The sequence below is a fragment of the Neoarius graeffei genome, chromosome 16 (assembly GCF_027579695.1).
Source record: "Neoarius graeffei isolate fNeoGra1 chromosome 16, fNeoGra1.pri, whole genome shotgun sequence".
Lineage (NCBI taxonomy): Eukaryota > Metazoa > Chordata > Actinopteri > Siluriformes > Ariidae > Neoarius > Neoarius graeffei.
In genome coordinates this window covers 41790402-41816096 of record NC_083584.1, presented here as the reverse complement: position 1 = coordinate 41816096, position 25695 = coordinate 41790402, and the positions used below count along the sequence as shown (strand labels likewise).

General features: G+C 41.8%; 2 protein-coding genes across 2 annotated transcripts in view; both read right to left on the bottom strand.

Moving 5' to 3' along the window:
• Window positions 1–288, bottom strand: part of slc30a8 (solute carrier family 30 member 8) — a 92569-nt gene extending 92281 nt beyond the window's left edge. Inside the window, exon 1 of the mRNA XM_060942973.1 lies at window positions 10–288. Within this exon, the coding sequence (XP_060798956.1) occupies window positions 10–160 (151 nt within the window). The 5' untranslated portion in view covers window positions 161–288. The remainder of the gene's footprint in view (window positions 1–9) is intronic.
• A 7771-nt stretch (window positions 289–8059) lies between these two features.
• Window positions 8060–25695, bottom strand: part of grinaa (glutamate receptor, ionotropic, N-methyl D-aspartate-associated protein 1a (glutamate binding)) — a 32206-nt gene continuing 14570 nt past the window's right edge. The window contains exons 2-7 of the mRNA XM_060942972.1: window positions 20247–20608; window positions 14990–15108; window positions 14635–14835; window positions 13478–13606; window positions 13120–13263; window positions 8060–9983 (exon numbers count right to left, since the gene is read on the bottom strand). Of these exons, the coding sequence (XP_060798955.1) occupies window positions 9834–9983; window positions 13120–13263; window positions 13478–13606; window positions 14635–14835; window positions 14990–15108; window positions 20247–20583 (1080 nt within the window). The 5' untranslated portion in view covers window positions 20584–20608 and the 3' untranslated portion in view covers window positions 8060–9833. The remainder of the gene's footprint in view (window positions 9984–13119; window positions 13264–13477; window positions 13607–14634; window positions 14836–14989; window positions 15109–20246; window positions 20609–25695) is intronic.

Genomic DNA, 25695 nt, shown 5'->3' with positions numbered 1-25695 from the left:
TGTTCTTACCTTTAATCAGCTCATTGTACCACACTTTGACGATGGTTTTCGAGTGTTTTCTGTGGTGGATTAACCATAGAGACAGGGTCTGGACGCTCTGCTGCGAGTTGCTAAGTTCTGCCAATTTTTTCTCCAAAGCCGATTCGGAGAAAACTGACATTTTCTCTTTAAATTACCTTGTGTAGAATTACCTAATGGTAATTTTAAAAAAAAACGCACTTTTTTTCAAACCAAGCAAGCAAAAACTCGGAAAATGTAAGCAAGTAACGTTTACAACCTCTAACACATCGAAGCGCCAACTGCGCATGCGCGTCTCACATCGTAACCTTAAAGGCGCATGGTGCGCTTCATGTGTCAGCGGAAATGACGTTATTCCAAGCGCGAGATGGTCAGATGTTTGTGGACGCGCTTTACGACAAAGTTCTCATCTCATCTCATCTCATCTCATCATCTCTAGCCGCTTTATCCTTCTACAGGGTCGCAGGCAAGCTGGAGCCTATCCCAGCTGACTACGGGCGAAAGGCGGGGTACACCCTGGACAAGTCGCCAGGTCATCACAGGGCTGACACATAGACACAGACAACCATTCACACTCACATTCACACCTACGCTCAATTTAGATTCACCAGTTAACCTAACCTGCATGTCTTTGGACTGTGGGGGAAACCGGAGCACCCGGAGGAAACCCACACGGACACGGGGAGAACATGCAAACTCCGCACGGAAAGGCCCTCACCGGCCACGGAGCTCAAACCCGGACCTTCTTGCTGTGAGGCGACAGCGCTAACCACTACACCACCGTGCCGCCTACGACAAAGTTGAATGCATAAAATAGAGCTAAGGAGCTTTCCAGCTGGTGGCAGGGTGGTGTAGTGGTTAGCACTGACAGGTTAGCGCTGTTGCCTCACAGCAAGAAGGTCCTGGGTTCGAGCCCAGTGGCTGGCGAGGGCCTTTCTGTTACCCCTTTTCCACCAAATCAGTTCCAGGGCTGGTTCGGGGCCAGTGCTGGTTCACAACTCGTTCAACTTGCGAGCCAGCTGAGAACTAGTTTGCTTTTCCATAGCTCAAGGTGCTAAGGGGAGCCACGTCATTACGTCACTGTATACGTCAGTTACGTCTCTGCGTTTGCATAAACCTTGGCGCGAACATTGAAGCAACAACAACACCAACAATAATGGATGACTGCTGCTTTACTGCATCCATGATATCTCGTCGCTTATTTAAAAATGGCGACCTTTCGCGGTCTTGCTATTATTGTTGGTCTTAACAACTCCGCCCCCCCGCTGACAAGCGGTTCTTTCTTCTGGCCCAGCAAAGACCTGGTGCTAGCCTGGAACCAGTTTTTCTGGCCCCAGAGCCAGTTCTTTGTCAGTGGAAACAGAAAACCCGGTTCCAAACTAAGCACTGGCCCCGAACCAGCCCTGGAACTGATTTGGTGGAAAAGGGGCATGTGTGGAGTTTGCATGTTCCCACAGTCCAAAAACATGCAGGTTAGGTTAACTGGCGGCTCTAAATTGACCGTGAGTGTGAATGGTTGTTTGTCTCTGTGATGACCTGGCGACTTGTCCAGGGTGTACCGTGGGATAGGCTCCAGCTTGCCTGTGACCCTGTAGATGGCATGACTTTCCAGCCATGACAGTGTCCCTGCGGGTGGCACGGTGGTGCAGCAAGAAGTTTCAGGGTTTGAACTTCACAGCCTTTCTGTGCGGAGTTTGCATGTTCTCCCCGTATCTGCGTGGGTTTCCTCCAGGTGCTCCAGTTTCCCCCACAGTCCAAAGACATGCAGGTTAGGTTAATTGGTGGCTCTAAATTGACCGTGAATGTGAATGGTTGTTTGTCTCTGTGTCAGCCCTGTGATAACCTGGTGACTTGTCCAGGGTGTACCCTGGGATAGGCTCCAGCTTGCCTGCGACCCTGTAGAACAGGATAAGTGGCTACAGATAATGGATGGATGGGCTTTCGAGCCATGACCATGTCCCTACGGGCGGCACGGTGGTGCAGCAAGAAGGTTCTGGGTTTGAACCTCACTGCCTTTCTGTGTGGAGTTTGCATGTTCCCCGTGTCTGTGTGGGTTTCCTCTGGGTGCTCTGGTTTCCCCCACTGTCCAAAGACATGTGGTTAGGCTAATTGGCTACTTGGTGAATGGTTGAGTGGGAACTGCTCTGTCCTCAACTTCCACCCTGGGTAGTTCTCCTGAGCTAGCTAACAAATCGTCAGTAGAAATGGTCAGCTACAGCCTTGCTTAATTGTACTGCGTGTAGTTGACATCGAAGAAGAAGAACTGTCCCAGTGCACAAAGCGAGCTCCATGAAGACATGGTTTGAGAAGGTTGGAGTCAAAGAATTTGAGTGTCCTGCACAGAGCCCTGACCTCAACCCTGCTGAACACCTTTGGGATGAACTGGAACTTCGACTGCACCCCAGACCTCCTCATTCAACATCAGTACCTGATTTCACTAATGCTCTTGTGGCTGAATGAACACAAATCCCCACAGCCACTCTCTAAAATCTAGTGGAAACCCTTCCCAGAAGAATGGAGGGTATATAACAGAAACAGAGGACAAATTCCATGTAGTGGCCAAGGTTATTAAACGGGATGCTCAACAAGCATACAGGGCCACAGGCAAGCTGGAGCCTATCCCAGCTGACTACAGGCGAAAGGCGGAGTACACCCTGGACAAGTCGCCAGGTCATCACAGGGATATATATATATATATATATATATATATATATATATATATATATATATATATATATATAATGTGTGTGTGTGTGTGTGTGTGTATACTAGTGCATCTCAAAAAATTAGAATATTGTGAAAAAGTTCAATATTTTCCATCAGTTATTTAAGAAAGTGAAAATGTTATATATTATAGACTCATTACACATAAACTAAAATGTTTCAAGCATTTTTCTATTTTAATTTTAATCAGTATGGCATACAGTACAAAAACATAAAAAACCCCATCTCAAAATATTAGAATATTTCATTTCAAGTTTGAGTAAAACAGTATGAACGCAGTGTATCTCTCGGTCTAGTTCAGTACACACAACCACAATCACGGGGAAGACTGCTGACTTGACTGTTGTCCAGAAGATGATCACTGATGCCCTCCACAAGGAGGGTAAGCCACAAAAGGTCATTGCTGAAAAGGGTGGCTGGAAAAGGTGCACAAGCAACAGGGATGGCCGCAGTGTTGAGAGGATTGTCAAGAAAAGTTGATTCAAGAACTTGGGAGAGCTTCACAAGGAGTGGACTGAGGCTGGTGTCAGTGTATCAAGACCCATCACGAACAGACATCTTCAAGAAAGGGGATACAACTTTCACATTCCTAATATCAAGCTACTCCTGAGCCAGAGACAATGTCAAAAGTGTCTTATCTGGGCTAAGGAGAGAAAGAAATGGACTGTTGCTCAGTGGTCCAAAGTCCTCTTTTCAGATGAAAGTACATTTTGCATTTAATTTGTAAATCATGGTTCTAGAGTCTGGAGGAAGAGTGGAGAGGCACAGAATCCAAGGTGTTTGAAGCCCAATGTGAAGTTTCCACAGTCTGTGATGATTTGAGGTGCCATGTCATCTGCTGGTGTTGGTCCACTGTATTTTATCAAGTCCAAAGTCAACACAGCCATCTACCAGGAGATTTTAGAGCACTTCATGCTTCCATCTACTGACGAGCTTTTTGGAGATGCTGATTTCCTTTTCCAGCAGGACTTAGCACTTACTCACAGTGCCAAAACTACTACCAAATGGTTTGCTGACCATGATATTACTGTGTTTGATTGGCCAGCCAACTTGCCTGACCTGAACCCCATAGAGAATCTATGGGGTATTGTCAAGAGGAAGATGATTAACACCCAACCCAAAAATACAGATACGCTGAAGGCCACTATCAAAGCAACCTGGGCTTCAATAACACCTCAGCAGTGCCACAGACTGATCACCTCCATGCCACACCGCATTGATACAGTGATTCATAGTAAAGGAGCCCCAACCAAGTATTGAGTGTATAAATGAATATACTTTTCAGAAGTTGGACATTTCTGTATTGTAAATCCTTTTTTTGATTGATCTTAGGGAATATTCTAATAATTTGAGATACTGGATTTCTGATTTTCATGAGCTATAAGCCATAATCATCAAAATTAAAACAAAAAAGGCTTTAAATATTTCACTTTACATGTAACGAATATAGAATATATGAAAGTTTACCTTTTTGAATTAAATTATGAAAAAAAGGAACTTTTTCATGGTATTCTAATTTTTTGAGATGCACTAGTGTGTATATATATATATATATATATATATATATATATATATATAAAATGTGTGTGTGTGTGTGTATATATATATATATATATATCTCATCTCATCTCATTATCTCTAGCCGCTTTATCCTTCTACAGGGTCGCAGGCAAGCTGGAGCCTATCCCAGCTGACTACGGGCGAAAGGCGGGGTACACCCTGGACAAGTCGCCAGGTCATCACAGGGCTGACACATAGACACAGACAACCATTCACACTCACATTCACACCTATGGTCAATTTAGAGTCACCAGTTAACCTAACCTGCATGTCTTTGGACTGTGGGGGAAACCGGAGCACCCAGAGGAAACCCACGCGGACACGGGGAGAACATGCAAACTCCACACAGAAAGGCCCTCGCCGGCCCCGGGGCTCGAACCCAGGACCTTCTTGCTGTGAGGCGACAGCGCTAACCACTACACCACCGTGCCGCCCATATATATATATATATATATATATTTAAATAGTCAAGTCAAGTTTATTTGTATAGCGCTTTTAACAATAAACATTGTCGCAAAGCAGCTTTACAGAATTTGAACGACTTAAAACATGAGCTAATTTTATCCCTAATCTATCCCCAATGAGCAAGCCTGTGGTGACGGTGGCAAGGAAAAACTCCCTCAGACGACATGAGGAAGAAACCTTGAGAGGAACCAGACTCAAAAGGGAACCCATCCTCATTTGGGCAACAACAGACAGCCTGACTATAATATTAACAGTTTTAACATGAGGACAGTTTCGTTGATGTTATAACTCTTCATTGATGGAAATTTGAGTGCAAAACTGTTCATGATAACTGCAGTCCTAAAGTTAGCAAGACAACTGTAGTCCTCAGCCATAAAAGCATTACTGTAAGAGTCCAGAGCATCCTCCAGGTATAACCCTCAACTGTCCTCATGGGGCCGTCCTTCACAGGAGCGGTGCGATAAAACTCCGATCAGACACAGGACACCAGGATGGATCAAGCAGGTCCGAGGGGCAGAAGAGGCAAGCATCTCAATCCCAGGACCAACATGTAACTCAGAGAGACAGATTGGGGGGGGGGGGAGGGGGGGAGAGAGAGAGAAAGAAAACACATGTTGTTAGGTATGCCCTAAAAATGACAAGTATTAAATCTGTGTGGTAGGCTCGCAGAGACGAGAGTCTTTACATCAGGCATAACACACAACAATGGCATGTTAATATGGTAAAAAATATATCATGACCTGCTCTGGCTGGATGCTTGGTTGGGTGATGGGAGCACACTCCTCAGCAATGATGAGATGCAGATGGGACCCTGAGGGCTGGCCAAGACAATTCAGTTACATTTCACCGGGTCTGGGACATGCGACAGAATGTCTGACGGCTGATTCCCTGCAGGCTACGATAGCCAGTCGAGGTCTCCACCCTCTCCACCAAAAGATTTCCTGTTGACTCCATGTAACTCAGAGGGACAGATTTGGGGTGGGGGAGGGAAGGAAAGAAAACACAGGGATGGTCTAACAATAGTGCATGGGTTCCCAACCCTGGTTCTGGATAACCCAGTGTCCTGCACATGTTAGTGATCTCCCTGTTCTAACACACCAACTCAAGTTAGGAAGGGCTGTTAATTAGATGATTAGTTTAATCAGGCACAGGAAAAAAGTAGAAGGTACAGGACAGAAGATTGGGAACATGTCAGGAACATAACCAGGATTTAAAAAAAATTACCAAGGCCCACATACACTATATATGTGTATGAGGCTCAAAGTTTGTGGACACCTGACCATCATGGCCAGACGTACTTGTTGAACATCCCATTCCAGATCACTTCATCTTTTGCTGTTATAATAGACTCCATTTTTCCAGGAACACTTTCCACTGGATTTTGGACACTGGCTGTGGGGATTTGTGTTCATTCAGCTACAAGAGCATCAGTGAGATCAGGCAGTTGGGTGAGGAGGACTGATGCATCGTCAGCCTTCCAGTTCATCCCAAAGGTGTTCAGTGGGGTTGAGGTCAGGGCTCTGTGCAGGACACTCGAGTCCTTCGACTCCAACCTTCTCAAACTGTGTTTTCATGGAGCTCATGTTGTGCACAGGGACATTGTCTTGGCTGAAACATGTTTGGGCCTCTTTTCCTGTCACAACCGCTTGTGTAGCTTAGTTCCAGCGAAGGGAAATTGTAATGCTCCAGCATATAAGCAACTTCTAGACAACTTGGGCTTCCTTTGTCTTAACAGTTTGGGGAAGGAACATTTATAGCTGTGATGGTCAGAGGTCCACAAACTTTTGGCTATATAGTACATGTGTCATAGTTAATATATCACAATGTACTTTTGAGGCTTTTTGATGTAATGAAGGTTGTTTTGTTTTTTTAAATCAGCCTCAAAATTTATCATTATATCTTAGAGCATTTATATATTTTTTTCATATATTTTTAAAAACTGTTACAGTAAACTGATTATATATATTAAAGAATAATAGAACAGAGCTCTTTCTATGAATACATTATTGTAAATTATAGAACACAGTTGTTCATTGTTGTGTATATTATATTTACATTAAAAAACACAGGCCCATTTTTATAGATAGAATTATGATTATAAACAGGAAAAAACCCACATTTTTTCTACATGCTACTGTACACAATGACGTACAGACTGCACAAGTAAACCTATTAACATGTATTTGTAATTCAGTATTTGGTAAATAATATTCTAATTATCCTTTATGAGACGTGATTCATTTGCATACTTTATTTCTCAGAAACGCCACTGAATTTATGTCAACCTTGCATCTATTTATAACCGGTCTGAACCTGAGTCATTTTCCATGAACTTATGAAAATATGAATGAGTCCCATAACAGACTGAAAGGGGAACAAATTTATCTATTCATTGTTTAATATTATTCTCTCACCAGTTTTATTATTTTATGGAAGTTGATCAGGGACAGCCTGAGAGGCTTGATATTTAGCTGAAAGAGAAAAATGCTTGGCATGCTTCTGTGATCATGTGACTGTAGATCTGATGAAATGGATTACAATTCCATAATTTTTTGCAAATTTCCTTTCTCATTCAGTGTCAAAATATATATGTATTGCTATGGACAATTTGCACAAAAGAATGGAGCCACCACTGTTCAGACATTATTCAGGCAGTGGGCTATTTTCAGCACATCACAGTCACACTGACACCATAGTGTGTGTGGTGCTGGTATGACTGCATCAGGAGCAGCAGTGTTGTTGAGGTTTTATACACATCAGCATCATATCAATTACAGTATAAGGCTGGGTTATGCTGCCCACTTGGGGCCAAAATGATAGCTAAAGTGAAAAGGGCATACGGTCTACAGATATGTATAACCTGCTTACGGACACAAAAACGTCCGGGGGGAGATAAAGAAAAATGAGGAAAAACGTAGTTATAATTCTGTCCATTAGCACTTTAAGGTGAAAATAAAGTCAGCAGCTGATATTGTGATGTACTTTATTCTTACATAACTCAAATATTCTACATTCTGGAAAATTGATGATGCTACTTAAAGACGTTTTCATTTGTAGTAAGGAACAAAAACTCAGATACTGTCTACAGCAATTTTTCTTCTGTATAGTGTTCTCTCTGATGTTTACCATTAAGCATTTAAAAAAAAAAAAAACATCACAGCTTATTCTCTGGTTCCTTTAATCTCCGTACTAATGTATAGCTTGGCAAAGCAAACAAGGCATCATTTTCATCTCTTTTTGACTGACCCTGTTTAATGAAATGCAAAACAGTCATGTAAAGGGTTACAGTCCAAAGTCAGTTTAATGCAAATGTACAGTGCAAAGAGAACTACAAAGCCAAGTACAGTTAAACATGAGTTAATTACAAACACAAAAAACTGTTCATCAAATGAGAAAACAGGGCCGCAGTACATTAAAACTGAATATTATCTTTAAACGTCTTTAAATAATCCAGTGTGCGAGATTTCTACATGCAAACTAGGGAAGGCGCGTGCAACTGTAACATGTAATATATTACGTAGAAGTGACTGCTCTGAGACAAGATAGAGGACATTTTGTTAAAACATTCAAGCCACGAATTAGCCATTAAGCAAGCATATTCGGAAATTATTCATCTGTGTACATGTTTACAGAATTTTTTTTTTTTACATCTTCTTGTCCTTTAGTGTAAGTTTAACAATTTGCTGATGTTTTCCACTCTGAAAGAGATTGTACTTGTATTATATGCAGTGGACAACACAACTGAGAAGCTCCAAAGCAAACAGGCTGCATTACACTGATCAACCTTTCTAGACTAAGTGCTGATCTAGGAATACAGTTTGCCCTTGGTCATCCATGACAGGATGGATAAGCTGTAAATGATCCTAAATATCCCACATTAACCTGGCCTGTGGTAGAGAGGTTTGCACTACAGAGCCCTATAAGAACTGCAAGCACGTCATCCACAGTTCTGTAGGCTACAGTAACCTGTAATAAATAAATAGTTTATATAAATAACACCAAAGCAACACTGTGGAATATCCCCTCAACCTTCATGAGGAAAAAAATGATTCCAGTATGCAAACATTTCATGCTAGTTTGAATAACGAAACACAAATGTGCAACATGAAGAGAGGGGAAAAAAAAAATTCATAACTCAGCAAAAATGCAGGGAGGAAAAGAGAAATAAATCACTTTATCAAATAATACTAATAGAACTTTCAATACTCACTTTTCAAATCATAACACACAAACAACTAAACTTTCCTTCATTTTGAAGGAACCCCCCCCACCCGTTTCATATTATCATCATCATGTATAAATACATGTACACAGGTTGTGGTAGTATGTAATTAGTAATAAAGTGATGAATCATCTAACGGAGTGCTTAATGTATGTTTGCTTCCTAAAAGGTGATATCGGACATTTCTCCATGCTGCACCACAGCCATTTATATGGACATGCTCTGAGCTGAGTGGAGAAACTTCATACGAATATTTACAGCAATATAATAAGCAGGTATTAGAGGAGTGATCAGAGTAGTTTTGCCTTTCTTCACTGTTTTAGTTTACCATGCAGACTTTAACACTACATGTACTGGTCGGCATGAATAGAAAGAGAAATGAAATGACTGATTTAGCCTCCCATTTTGATGATTTGTTTCTCTACACAATAGATCAGTACCGTCTCTGCTAACTTCCTGCCTTTGTTTCTCTCAATTAATGCAGTGCTAGCATTATCATCAGGCACGGTACCAAGCTTGCAGGGGTCAGGGGAAAAGAGATGCCTGCTCATGCTGTTCAGATACGATTGGTGAGTCATACTACACTGTACCTTTTCCAAATCCACAGGAGTGACACAATGGATTTTCAAAAGAAATACATTTTATAAATATTCCTTTGCTGTGAGCCACGCCAGGCCTGCTGGATGCATAGGGCTATCGGTCTGACCATTCTGCATATCTGCTAAACCTGAGGGAAGTATGGAACAAAGGGTCTACACACACAGAGACAAGATGAAAGAACGAGTGCAATGTAAAATCACTGTGTGTAGTTTTTGTTTTGTTCTTATTATTAATCTATTTTTGCTCACTCCCGGGAGCGGCCCACAATGGCCAGGAGATAAACGAAGATGTTGATGATGTCAGTGTAGAGGTTCAGAGCAGCGAAGATGTACTCTTCTGGGCTCAGTGCCAGCTTCTTGTTGCCTAGGAGAAGCTGAGTGTCTACAGCCAGGAACTACGGAAAGACAAACACACATTTATTGCTGTGTCTACTTATAAATGTAACTCTGAAATTCACTCGCTGCTGCTAAGGATGGCCTCACACAGACAGTCATGAGATTACTATGGACAATACCACACAGATACCATAAAGATGGCTGTGGATGTTCTTCCTTGGATAGCTTTAGTACTGCAATGGCTAAGAACACTTTCACACTCAAGTCTCCATTATTGCATGGTTTAAAAACTTCAGTTTGATAGTATTTAATTTAAAACTATAACGAATTCAGAAATTTCTCTGACGTTCATACTCGTGCATTGCTTATAAGTTCCTGTTAACACAATTACATTTGTAGTTAAAAGTTTACATACAGTGACATGAATGTCATTTTGCATATGAATGTCATGGCAATATTTGGACTTTCAATGATTTCTCTGAACTGTTCTTTTTCTGTGGCAGAATGATTGTACAGTGTACATCTTTAAAAAAAAAATAGAATTCGATGCACAATTTTCTTTGGGTTTTCTGAAATCAATACAGGGTCAAACGTATACATACAGGGTAAAAAATTTTTTATATACAGCACACCTAATATTTGGGTAAAATGTGGGTGGTAAAAGAGAGCAACTGGACTTGCTTGAAGATTCTTGAAGACGTTTTACCTCTCATCCGAAAGGCTTGCCTTTCGGATGAGAGGTAAAACGTCTTCAAGAATCTTCAAGCAAGTCCAGTTGCTCTCTTTTACCACCCACAGTTTACTATGACCTGGAAGACTGAGAATCTTCACAGATTTGGGTAAAATGTCTCTTCCCAAGATTCACCTTGACCAAACGTTTTTTGTTTACCATGAACAAGCTTCTGGCAGAATTTGAGTTGGATATTTCACAACTCTTCATGGTAGAATTCAATTAAATTTGTTTGTTTTCTTGGCATGGACTCGACTTATAAGCACAGTCCATATATTTTCAATGGGGTTGAAGTCAGGACTTGTTTTAAGCTTAAATGTTAGCCTGCTTTATCCTCCACAAGCAGCTCCGATATATGTGTTCATTGTCCTGTTGTGACTCCCAATCATGTTCAAGTTTCCAATGGTTTGACGTTATCTTGAATTCTGAGGTAGTCCTCCTTCTTCATTATTCCACCCACTTTGTGCAATGAACCAGTTCCACTGGCAGTAAAACAGCCCCAGAGTATGATGCTGCTACTACCACCACTATTGTGGCCAAACAACTCAATCTTTGTCTCATGTAACCATACAGCTTTCCTCCAGAAGGCTTCTTCCTTTGTCCATGTGATCAGTTGCAAACTTTAGTTAAGCTTGAAGGTGTCAATTTTGGAGCGGGGGTTCTTTCTTGGATAGCAGCCTCTTAGTTCAGGGTGATATAAAACTCACTGAACTGTAGACAGTGATCCATCAGCTTCCAGTTCATGGCAGGGCTGTGCCATGGTGGTTCCTGACCATCCGAACCAATTTCCTTTCAGCTGAGGGTGACAGTTTGGGTTTTCTTGAAGCAAAGTGGCTTGGCAAAGTGACTACACCTCCCAGTAACTTACATACAATTCTTTGAACTGATCTTGGGATTTGCAGTTGTTTAGAAACGGCTCTAAAGAGACATTCCTGAGTTGTGTACATCTGCGATCCTCTTTCTGAGATCTGCACGGAGCTCCTTGGACTTTCCCATTTTACTGTGTGTTGGTCAATCCAATGAGTGCTGTAAACAAACCCTTTTTATGAAGGCACAGAGAAGCTACCAGCTGTAGTCAATCATGATCGCCAACAGGAAGTTAAGAGACCATGGCAAGATGAGAGACATTTTGGAAGTTTCAGCACCTCTGAATTAATAAATGTAAATTTTTGACCCCGTGTTGATTTCAGAAAACCCCAAATAAATTAAAACTTCTGCACCAAATTCATGTTTTTTTTTCTATTAAAGAAATGTTGTACAAATCATTTCGCCACAGAAAATGAACAGTTCAGAGAAATCATTGAAAGCCCAATATTGCCATGACATTCATATCCAAGATGACATTCATGCCACTGTATGTAAACTTCCGACCACAACCGTAGCACTTTTTGACTATATGGTATACGGTTACAGAAGAGAAATTATTTATAAATCACACGATCCAGTGTAACCCAGATAAGGATGGGTTCCCTCAAGAATGCGAGTCTGGTTCTTCCTCACGTCATCTGAGTTTTTCCTTGTCACCATCGCCTCTGGCTTGGGGTGATTATCATTAGGGGTAAATTTATACATTTATATTTAATATCTGGAAATTTATATATTTCTAAAAATGTTCATTATTAAAAACACTCTATAAATAAAAGTTCAATTGAAAAATGGAATTGAACTTACTTTATGGATTAAAAAGTCTGTCATTTTAGGATATACGGAATAACACACAATGCTGCTATATGAAAATAATACACACCGGGGTCTTGTGGTATTATCTTCATGTAACAGTGCAGTCCAAAGTGTGTTATTTCTCTTACACAACAAATTTGCCAATGATTACTTTTTTTTTTTTTAATTAATCAATCAACGGACACTTCATGCTTTTTAACTGCCCACTGTTTCTTCCATAAATGCTATTTAGACATCTAACAGAAAACTTCAATACAAAGATTATAATTTTTCTCTGTTAATGTTTTTTTTTTTAATTCACTTATAATCCTTTTTGTATTGTCTAAAGTATACAGTCCAAATATTAGGTTTTCACAAAATTCACCCATGAACAAAATAAAAACACAAAGTCTTGTTAATTCTACACAATGATTTTTAACACTGAATACTAAATAAAATGACCAGAGAGGGTTTAAGGGAAATAAAATTGCACAAGCAAACAGAAGTGTACAGAGGATTTATGTACAAACTGGCTAGATGAGCTGCATTGATTTTTTAAAAGCATGCTCTCTGGAAAAATTCAGAGTGCTCTTATTTCCCAATCCTGTCTATTTATCATAAAGAACAGCAACTACAGAGGCAAAAAAAATAAAAATAAAAATCAATAACTTGTACTCATATAGGCTTCTAATCTTTTAAATGAAAGCATGATTGTGTAGTAGAATATGCTACTAGCAGTAAATAACCTCTGTTGCAAATCTGCTGTAGTTTATGGGAAAAGACATTCAACAGATAGTACTACTCACACAGGTGAAGAGCAAAGCCCCCAGGGAGGCATAGACGATGTGCAGGATCTTGTGACGGATAAAGATGCAAAGGACGGAGAAAAGGAGGAGCACGATGAGGCACACAAATAGCACACCCCGGCAGGAAGTGAAGTCATACTTGCTCTAGAAGATGGAAAGAGAGAAGACGAAGATGATCAGAGATGTGATGAAATGAAGGGGACTTTCTGAACACACGTTCTCCATCTTTAAAGTCAAACTATAGTATTTACACAGATGAATGGATGCTTAAAAAAGGACGGAGGGGCAAGTAAGATGCAGAGAGGCCTGCTGTGAAGAACAAGAGCTGTCGAGAGGAAAGCACAGACAGCAGGCTGACCTGAAGGGAGAAAAGCACCACACTGAAGCACACTACTGCAGTGATGCCCACGGCTATGATGACGGTGTCTGTGTCATAGAAGCTGGCAATCATCCCCACCATGTAGGACAGGCTGAGAGTCAGAATAGACTGAGGGAGAGAGAGAGACACACTTTTATTTATAAAGTTTTATCCTAGCTCAGACAACTTGGATTAAATTTTGATCTACTGTGCATAGAGGATATTACACGGTGGCATGAAGATATGAAGTTTAACTTCAAGTGGTGAACATATTCAAACAAGCGAAGTCAATGAGTGAAAATATGTTCACCACTCAAAGATAAACTTCATATCTTCACGCCACCACGTAATGTTCTTTATATTATATAGACACATCCACACACACAAAAAAAAAAATACGCAAGTTAATCAAAAGAATTTTAATTTTGAACTGGTTCGCCATTTTGACAACATGTATCAAGTTAGCAGGAAAACACTGGGAGTGACGCCATCGAGAAATATGTCACTCAGGTCCGCAATGTATTTCGTATGAAAATTACAAGTTTTACAACACGAGAAGATAAACTTCATATCTTCAAACCGACATGTGATTTTCTTTATATTATGTAGACACATTCACAAATAAAAAGTACCCAGATTTATCAAAACAATCCATTGATTTCTTCACGAGTGACATATAGGAGATTTATGTCACGGTTTTGGATCTCCGTGTTCCGGATGTAGCTCGTATGAAAAATACAAGTGGTGTATTTCCCAGTAAAACACTCGTGTCCATATAATATACAGTTACAGTGTGTATACACTCACCGGAAATATTTGTCCTCATTCTGCTGTTTGATGTGAATATTAGCTGAAGCTATTTACCTGTATCTGCATTATGTTATGCAGTGAGCGGCTGTGATATGACTGGCTGAATGGATAACTGCATGATTAAGCAAGTGTACAAGAGTTCCAAATAAACTGGACAGTATGCATACTGTTCATCAAACACAGTAACTACTAGTACAGCAATGCGTTCTACAGGAGAAATTCAGTGATTGCATATTATGTTGGGTTTTATTTTTTTTTAACAGTTTGAAACTTGTCACTTTTCTAAAACCCATATCCTCAGTCTAGTGTGATCAGACTTGTACTATCCAAAAGCATGGCATTCCTACCAGGGCCACCAGATTCCAGGGGTGTTTGCGTCGGAATTCTCCACAGCAGCTGAGCACAATGAGAGACACGAAGAAAACTGCATAGGACACATAGTATGTCCACCGATTTTGTCGTACAAATAGCTTGACGTCTTCTGCAAAGGTGAAGATGGCAACGAAGGAGAATGTCACCATCAGTTGTACGGTCAAGACCATGAACACCTGAGAATGGCAATAAAAGCACAAAGGTCAGGGAAAGCTGGGAGACAAACATCAGGAAACACTTGTTTGGACAAGTTGTACAATTATATGACTGCTAGGACTGCTGACTGCAGTCAGGATACACCTATGAACAATGCCCTCTTTGGAATCTTACCTTCCTGATAAAGGCTTGGCGGATCGGCTTGTCCTCCCAGCCTGAGTTAGGAAATTCATCATTGTCATAATATGAAGGAGGCCCATCTCCACTATGATACCCCGGACTGCCCATGGTAACTGCCAAATTAAGGAGTGAGTCAAAAATTAAAGTTCACATTTGGAAAGCTGTGCGACAGCCTACCATGAAAACACTGCGACTAAAATGACTGAAACGATACTCAAAAAACGCAATCTAGTTACTCTCTGAAACAGTTTATCATTAACAGCATCTCAAATGAATCTGCAGGAAGAGAGATCAAAGTACTCTGATGCACAGTAATCCATCCATCCATCCATCCATCCATCCATCATCTGTAGCCGCTCATCCTGTTCTACAGGGTCGCAGGCAAGCTGGAGCCTATCCCAGCTGACTATGGGCGAGAGGCGGGGTACACCCTGGACAAGTCGCCAGGTCATCGCAGGGCTGACACAGAGACAAACAACCATTCACACTCACACCTACGGTTAATTTAGAGCCACCAATTAGCCTAACCTGCATGTCTTTGGACTGTGGGGGAAACCGGAGCACTCGGAGGAAACCCACGCGGACACGGGGAGAACATGCAAACTCCACACAGAAAGTCCCTTGTCGGCCTCTGGGCTCAAACCCAGGACCTTCTTGCTGTGAGGCAACAGTGCTAACCACTACACCACCGTGCCGCCCGGTGCACAGTAATTTTAATCACAAGACTGCCAAGATCGTCTACTGTGAGAGAGTCAAAAAGAAAAAGCCCACAGCTCATGGATTATGTTCCACAGAGGAAGCTGTAGCATTAAATGAACCTGGAAATGCTTCCTAATTGCTGCAACACTGAATAGAATTGATGCAGTAGGAAAGCAATGCTATAGGTCTGTATAGTGTGTTTGCCAAAGAGACCTTTCTTAAAAAAAAAAAAAAGTTCCATAGTGTGAATCCTGATGATGCCACAGCCATCTGTGGCCAGGAGCCCAAGACAGCAAAACTGGCCTGTGCTCTCAGGAAGGGAGAGGTGGCATACTCTCTCACCCCTGTCAATTACAGTGACATTAGCCAATCATGGGTGCCTTTAAGCTCATGCATACAGAACTGGGTGGATAGCGCTTTCCTCTGAATGGGATACACCACCCCCTAATATTACATAAGCAGCAGTCCGTAAAGATGCAGTCAGCTCAGGGAGACCTGTTTGGTGGATGGGAATTGGACATATCTAAATTAGGGATAAACTGGGGGGGGGGAGGATTGGTGTTTGCAGACATTCATCCTTGAAAATATCATAGGTTAGTGATCATCAGTTATAAGTTGGTCAAATACCAGGCAACACGGTGGTGTAGTGGTTAGCACTGTCGCCTCACAGCAAGAAGGTCCTGGGTTCGAGCCCCGTGGGTTCGAGCCCAAATGTGCTGTACTAGGAGCCATGGGGAGGGGTTCTGCAGGTGACCATCCTCATCCAGCACCCAACCCAGTAAACTTGGGAGAAACACTGGAACTACTCATGATCCAAAAGCATACCATCTTATCTTATGGCGTGGGCGTGTATAGCTGCCAATAGAACGGTTTCCCTTGTATTTATTGATAATAATATGTTCAATTTATATAGCGCCTTTCTCAAAACCCAAGGTCGCTTTACAATATTGATGTGACTGTGGACACATTCTGAAGTGTATAGGGCTACATTTTCTGCTTGCATTCAGCCAAAGGCTTCAAAACTCATGAGACAGCACTTCACAGTGTAGATGGACAATGACCTGAAGCATACTACGAAAGCAACCAAAGACTTTTTTTTTTTAAGGCAGACAGGTGGAATAGTTCTGCAATGGACAAGTCAATCCCCTGATCTGAATCCAACTGAGCTGCTTTTCACATGTTGAAGGCAAAATGCCCCAAGAGCAAGCATGAACTGAAGACCGCTGCAGTAAAGGCCTGGCAGAACATCACCAGGGAAAAACCCAGTGTCTGGAGATGTCTATGGGTTCCAGACTTCAGGTAATCATTGCCTGCAAATGGTTTGCAACCAAGCATAAAAATTGCAGTTTAATTTATGATGAAACTTTTGGTCCTTTGGAAAAAAAAAAGGGGGGGGGGAACCACATAAAAAAAGTGAAGTAATTCCTACAATGTATTCCTGATTTGGATGTAAATATCCTTATATTAAAGCTGAAAGTCTATACTTTGAACTCAAATTCATTATTTAATTTCAGTCCCAATATACTATGGTAGACCGCTAAAATAACTTTGTCAGTGTCCAAATATTTATGGACCTGACTAAACTGCCAGCACAAAAATTTTGTTTCATATATACATATCTGAAAATTTAGAAACTACTAATTAAGTTTATATATAAGACTTGAGAACCATTAATCAGAAGAAAGGGGAACATGAGAAACCTATACCAAGTTACTGAAATAAAAAAACTAAAATGGTTAGATACAAGATTTCACATTCTGCCTCCATCGATCATCAGTGACAGGTAGGACAAGCCATTCATTTTAGTGTCAAGTTCTAATTTTTTTTGTAGCTGGCTACTTGGAGAAATAATTTCAGCAAAATGAGCATAATTGCCCTAGGTCAGATTGATGTTTACGCCATTCTTCTTACACAGCAAAATAAGCAAGTCTAATTTTGTGAAGGGAAGCTTCTCTTTAGCAACAGAGTATGTTATATTCATTTTTTATCTCTGGAAAAACATGCTTGTTCTTCAGACTCATTTGCTGGTTTACAGCAGTGATGAAGGTGTCTGTGTGGTTCAGCTGAGTCATGGTGAGACAGGCACCTCAACATGCAGTACGTCTTTCTGACGGACTATGCTTATAAACGTTATCCTGTTTAAAAATGGAACTACCAGTTACATAAAGTGTCTTTCCTGCCACTGTTTCACCTGACATTATTTAAAGAACACATATACACACACTCACTCACTCTCCATTTATTTATTAAAACCAAGGGGGTTCTACCACCTCTCTTTCTCCACGGTGGATCATGTGCCAAGATGTTGGATTATCACTAACATTCTGAACTGAAAATACATTTTACATCGTTTCTTATTCTAGTTAACTTCATCTATCACTTCATCTATCACAATTAGCTTAGCTCCAGCATTAAAGTGCATATCACAGGTAAATTGAATAAACTGGTTTCTTCACGCAATTGACACAATCTTCTCGACGAGAAGCCTGGGTTCGGGGGAACCAGCCTGTCCTGCTGGAACGTTCGCAGCCGGCTACACGATGGATGCGTGGGAGCGGTGGCGGGTCGTGTGCCTGGTGGTTCTTTCTGTGGAGGACATTGAAGACATCTACCTATTCGGAACCATGATAACAGGACTTTTGCTGATTGGATTAGGCATTGCCCTGGTTTATCGAAGAAATCAGAAAATGGTGACAGCTGTTCAAAGCCCCATAAAGCTACCCGACATGATTGAAGCGGTGGGCAGAGCTGCCGGCACTCAGACTGTGGCTATTCAGAACTTGAACCGCAATGTGGATAACATCATGGAGAAGCTTTCGGCTTTGCAATGGAAATTGGATCGTTTTGGAGACCAAAATGGACAAAGTGGACATACGGCAATACGGAGTAGGCGTGCAAAGGAATGCGTCTGCTCGTCAAGACCAAACAAATTCCAATCTTAACTATTTCGGCTCTCTTCGCCAGCACTGGCCGTGGCCAAGGCCGTTGCTGGGACAACAATTCCCCTGGAGAACACTGCTGTTAGACTCTCTCTCGTATTTCCTCCCCCGGTCACTGCTTCACCCCCAGTGTGACAGGCAGGTGCGTGACCAGCGCCATTATGGCTGCAGGAGCAGACGGCTGCTTGCTGCGCTGGGTTACCTCTACCTCCTCCCCAAAACCCCTTCCCCCACCCCACCCCTTTTTTTACCGCTACCTCCTCCCCAAAACCCCTTCCCCCACTCCACCCCTTTTTTACCCCCCCACCCCTGACCGCCCCCCCAAGTCCCGAGTTTTCATGTTGTAAAGTGTACTTGTGTTATTTTTGTGCTTATGTGCTGAGGTTTTTTAATGTTCCCACACTGTACTCCTTACAGGAGCATAATGTGGGGGTTGCTTTTTTCTCCTCCTCTCTCCTCATGTTACTACTGTTTCCTTTTCTTTTATCCCTGTCTTCCTGTCCTGTTCCCCCTCTGTAAGGACAGGTTGATGGTCAATTTCACTGGTACAGTGATAATAAAGGGTTCATTCATTCATTCAAATTCAGGGGCAAGATCAATGTAATTCTCCTATTTTATATTAAACTTTGGTCAAATATCTGTAACATTCTGCATTCTCTGCAATTTTTTTTACCTTGCACAATACCAGAAAAATTCAGTTGAAATCAAGCCATTTGAGGCGAATTGGTCCACCTCTGAAAAAACTTGGCATTTGGATTTCCCGGCAAACATTGATTTTCGTGACGTCGCGTGTGGGACGCCTCCCTCTGAATCCTATGTCAGCACTGGTTTGTTTATGAGAAAATGACCTGGTGGTTTTCTGCAAATTTCTTCAATGTTATCACGCAATTATTAAAATGGTTAACAGATGTATCGTAGGAGGGTGTAGCAACACCAATCTTGATGGGATTAGTACTCATCATTTTCCAAAAGACCAGACAATGAGAGAGAAATGGGAGCGCTTGGTCTACACAGGCTGTGCACTGAAACTGTACAAAGCTCTCGCAGCCTGCTGGCGCTTCCACAGGTAACGTCACGATTCTGGCTCCAGACTCCCTTGGGATTTTTCCAGACGCGTTTTGTTATTTTATTTTTTTCTGTTGTAGACAGATGGCCTTGTGCAAAATTACCCTTCTGGATGAGTGTGTAAAGGGACATACTTTCATATAAAAAAAGAAAGAAATTGGTCCAGAATATGCACTTTAAGGCTCTTGCGCTTCGTAGTGGAACAGTAGCATTCCTACTAGTGCGTAGGTAACGTTTGCTGTTTGCAAACAATCAAAAATATTCACACCCATGCAAACAATCACACTCCTGCCAGTGAACCGATATGCATCTTTGCACAGAATATTTTTTTAATCTGAAATGAGAGCAAAACCATCACACTGTACAACCATGTAAAACATTAATGACGTCAGCAATACTATAGAAAATACAAACTACTTCTACAGTATATTTTTGCAGTTCCTTTGCAGAGTTACCTTTAGTCTATAAAGAACAGAATGAATGGAAAACTAAAAACATGAACTGTAGCTGAACATTTCTTGTAGACCTTTCTAGTACAACATACTCACCATTGGCATCTCCATCAAAAGCAGGCTGCCCTGGCCCTTGGTAGGGGCCCTGAGCATATGGCCCTTGAGGATAAGGACCCTGTGGATATGGGCCTTGAGGGTATGGCATTTGTGGGAAGGGCATCTGAGGGTACGGTCCAGGAACAAACCCTGGTGCCCCTTGGGGAAAACCTGGCTGGCCATATGATCCTGGTGCTGGATAAGAGTGTCCTCCTGGACCCTGGCTGTAGTTCGGTGGAGGCATCCCAAATGCATCAGGCTGGAGTGGCCCGTAGACATTATGGTGAAGGGGTTTGTCCTCCCCCATTACAGGGTAGCCAGTCTTCTCCTGTGACATATCTGCTTCCCTCACTCTAAACTTGCTGCATGAAAAGAACAAAAACACAGAGAAAGACCGTTTTAATAAGTTAAAGGAGTATTGCTAAGTCATAGTTGTTTAAGCTCTAACTGATGAGCCCACTGGAGGAAAGAATCAGCAATGACCCAATTCTATAATTTCTGCTGACTAAAGACCAACTGGCTGTCAATAATCAAATTAAGAGCTCAGCATTCAACTATGGCATAAATCCCAAAGGTCTATTGTCCACTTTGGTCATTTAGCTGTGTTTCCAGAGAATCCATAGTAAAGGCAAACAAGTAAATGACCTATGATCTGCAACAACAACAACTACTACTACTATTAATAAACATCAGGAAGGAGGATTGCTTTGGCAGAAAAGATACTTGAGGGTAAGTTATTTTTAGGGGACATGTACAATCTCCTTAAAACAGTATTTCAATAGGGATTTACAGGCAGCTTACAGGCAAAATCTGACTTTAGTTGTACTTAAAGCTGCAGTATATAAAACTTTTTCTATATTTTTAAAAAGTAGCAATACTAGGGAAAAAAAATACTCTAAACCACAGCATTCCAGAATTCCTAGGTTGGGATGAGATGGACTAAGCAGTGATCAGAGAGCCCCAAAGCTGCACGGGGAATCCAGAATGCCATTATCTCTGGTAGGATAATCAATATACTGTATATATTTTGATAGTTCCAGGTTTAATATTTTACCCTGTTAAAGTCTCCAAGAATTAGGAAAAGTGCATCTGTGCGTTTTTGTTCCCAGCTGGCCAGCCAGGGTTTGCAGGGCATCATCCACGCTGGCCTGGGGTTGGATGTAAACACCAACCAGGATGAAGGAAGAAAACTCCCACCGTGAATAAAATGACTTGAGTTACTGTTCCTAAATTGCAATTCAGGCTGCAGTATTTACTAAGCACTGTGACATCTGTACACCAACCTTCATTTATCTAGAAGCAAAATTCCACCTCCTCTCTTGTTCACATAAAGGATGTTGTGGCCTTTATGTGAAGCCATCTCTGCTACTGTGTTGGACGAACGTCACTGCTTGATTGCCCCATTTTAGTTAATAAGCTACAGATTAAAAAGCTTGTTCATCGCTCAGCAAGCCCCGCTATCGACAGGACATGAGAGAGGGTTAAAAAGCTTGTTCATCACTCAGCAAGCAAGCCCTGCTATCAACAGAGCAATGAACATAGCATGTCGCTCACTTTTCTGGGTGTAGTCTTGCCAAATGACGTTTGAACTTTGAGGTTGTCCCTGTCGTCTCCTCGATAGTTCTACATATGGAACACATAGCAGTGCATTTTTTTCCACTGCACGAGAAGTCTGTATAAGCAAAGCAGACAATCCTGGGGGCATTCTCTCCAGGCATTTTAGTGCCATTAACGTTAGTTTGTTCCTGAACATGACATATGAACAGGTGAATGTGCATTCTCTTGCACGAAATTAGTATAAAAATTAATGTAGATCTAAATATCTTATACCAAATTATTATGGCATGTTACAAAAAAAAAATCCGAGTCCGAATTCAGTTAATGCACGAGTCCAAGACCAAGAGATCAGTGCTCAAGTCCAAGTCATGAGTCCTTAGAATTAGGGCACGAGTCGGACTCGAGTCCAAGTCCTGGACTCGAGTACTACAAGCCTGGTGCAAGATTCTGGTTTGCAAAGAACTGATGAGCAAACTGAGGCTTCTAAACCAGGACTGGATCCTCTTATTCCAGTAAACCAAAATCAAAAGTATTTTGTCAGTTGAAAAATTGGACAAAAGCTGGACATGGAAGACTGAACTTCTTATGGTAGCTCCATTAACAAATACTGGACATATATTAACATACTAAACAAAAATACACAAATATACAGTAAATGCAATATTAAATAAATCCAGGACAAAAAAAAAAAAAAGAATATACTTTCAGGATGTAGAAAATTCAGAAATACACAAGGGATATGAAAATATACAACCATATAAATATGGGTGGGTAGTGTACGTAGTAAAATGTACAAAGTGCTGTGCAAAAAAACCATGAAAAATGTCATCACTGGCTGTTTCAGGGTCTGATGGCTTGGGGAAAGTAACTTTTTTAGTTACTTGTGTACCCCCAGATGCTTGGTAGAATCTCACAGATGGAAGCAGCTGACAGAGCAAGTGGCTTGGATGACTGCTGTCCCTGATAACCTATTTGGCATCCTCAGGCACTGTTACAAGTAAACATGCTGTAGAGAGGGCTGTTTCCTGCCGAGGGTGAGCTCAACTGATTTCATCACTCTCTGTAGGTCCTTGAGGAACAGCTACTGTACCAGGCTGTGACTAAGAATGCTCTGGATGGTGCAGTGATGTGAGAATGTCCAGGGGCCATTCCAAACTGTCTTAGTTTCCACAAGAAATACAGACGCTGCCGAGCTGTTTTCGCTACTGTATGAATGTGAATGGACCATTTGAAGTCGTTGGAAACATGGACACCAAGCAACTTGGGCTACATCCACACGACAACGGCAACGAGATTTTTTTTTTTTTTTTTTAAATATCGCGTCCACATGGGCAACGGATCAGTAAAATATCAGGTTCATATGGCAATGCAACGCTTGCTGAAAACGATGCAATACACATGCCACATCTCTACGTGCGCTGTAAGACGGTCCCATCGGAGACACCAGAACAATAGAAGTAGACGCATGCGCATAACTGCGCATGCGCACAGTGACTATCCCGGTCACTGTCACACGCACACACTTTCTCACTCCCTATCCTATGGATACAATCCCTTTAAATCACGTGCTCGTTTTTTGAATGGAGATGCGGAAAGAGGAATGAATGGGGGTAGATTGAAGCCGGTACGCCAACATTCTGATATCCTCCAGAATTCTTTAATGGTCCGGAATAAACTGAATGCTACACGTTGATGGATTACTTTGTTCTTCTACGCCCTTTTTGGGGAATGTATTGTCAGACTTAAACCAACATCTGAAGAGGTGAGATCGCTCCTTTTTTTTCCTATTTTTGCTGGCGGGCTTGACTCTGCCCTAAGGGCTATTCTCTCACTCCCTCTCTCACTTTGCACCATTACACAATAAATATTCACAGTGAAAATATTTTGTAAGCGCGTTTCATGAACCAAGTTATAGGATTTGTTGACAACTCGCATCGAGTTGTCTGGCGTGACAACTCTACCTGGCGTGAAGCACATGTGGTTGTGACGTCATCGTAAACAAATCCGTTCTACTCATCCAGACAACTTCGCAACGGCTCCGTTGCCAGATTTTTTCACTCTGGAACCCGTTCTCAAAAGATTTCGTTTTGGGGCACCCAAAACGCCGGTGCCGTGTGGACGCCAGGCCGAAACGATAAACAATTTTATCAGATTCACCTGAATCCGTTGCCGTGTGGACAGGGCCTTAAAGCTGTCAATTCCTTCCATTTCTGTTCCATTGATGTGGATTTGGGCATGCTCATTGCTCACCCACCTGTCTATTCCCATAATCCGCAATCATCTCCTTTGCGTTACTGATGTTCAGAGACAGGTTGTTGTCTGAGCACCAAGTGGCCGGGGCCCTGAACTCCTCTCTGTAGGCTGTTTTATTAGCATCCAAGATAAAGCCTATAATGGTGTTTTCTGCAAATTTAAGGATGCCACTCGGGGTGTGGTGTGCTACAGTCATGTGTAAACAGTAGGGGTGCACAAAAATCATGGTTCGGCACGTACCTCAGTTTTGAAGTCACGGCTTGGTTCTTTTTCAGGACAGTAACAGTTAAAAATGCACAACATAAAATTGCAAGCTGTTTATTATGAACTTTTGTAAACACCAAGAGTTTATAATTTTTAAATAACATTTGAAATGTACTTAATAATAAAATGCATAAAAATAAAAATGGAATAAAAGATAGAATACTGCTGCAAACCACTTCTCTAAACATAAAAGATTCTCAAATAAATTAAAATGAAATGAACTTTTCCATATTGACTGAAGTGCAGCATTAACAGTTCCAGCTTGTAACCCTGTTCAGTTTCATTCAACGTTCATGTTTTTTTAATTTTTTTCAGAAAAATGAACTTGGTCACATTGTCCTCTGAAAGGGCAGATCTTCTGGCAATTACAATATATGAGTGATCAAGTTCGACGTGTTGTCAGAAGCATACCCAATTACTACTGAACAATGTCGGCGCACTGTTTTCATCTTATCCACTTGCCTTTGTCCATCGTTGTATTTCACTGGGAAACCGAAATGTTCCCAAACAGGAGACCATAATGATAAGGGCGGGTCTTCAAGCTCTGACTTCTCGTTCACATTACCCATGACATTCGTTAGCTTGGCTGTGCGTGTAGTGCGCTCGAAGTGCGAGGCAGAGACTTAAACATACGATCTGTCACTCAATATATTCATGTGGGAACTCGGATTAGAAGTACGTTCCACACGCAAAAAAAACCAAACAAAAAAACAAAAAACAAAACCTACTATTACTTACTGCTAAAGATTGCATTTGGTACACACCTGCACCATACCGAAAGTTCTGTGCTGAAATGGTCCAGGCACGAATACGTGTACCGTTACACCCCTAGTAAATAGGGAGTACAGAAAGGGACCCGAGCATGCAGCCTTGAGGAGCTCCTGTGCTGAGTGTGAGGCTGCCAATTCAGATCACTTGTGGCCTACCTGTCAGAATGTTCAGGATCCAGTTGCACAGATGTCTGTCCAGCCCCAGGTCATATAGCTTGGGTGACAAGCTTGCTGGGCATTTTGGTATTGAATGCTGACCTGTGGTTGACCAACAATATTCTCACACAGTGTGTTCTTCCACTCCAGGTCGCTAAGGGACATGTGCAGTGCCAGGGTGATGGCGTCACCGACGGACCTGTTGGTGTGGTATGTAAACTGCAGGGAGTCTAATGAGGCAGGCAGGCAGGAGCAGATGACGGATGGGCCCATCCACGATCAGTTCCATGGGGCGGTAGTTCTTCAAACAAGAAATGGTGGATTTCTTAGGGGCCAGTACAATGGTGGCTTTCTTAAAGCAAGTGGGGATCATGGACAGACCAAGTGACATGTTGAATGCATTTGTGAACACCTCTGCTAGCTGGTCAGCACATGATTTTAGGGCACTG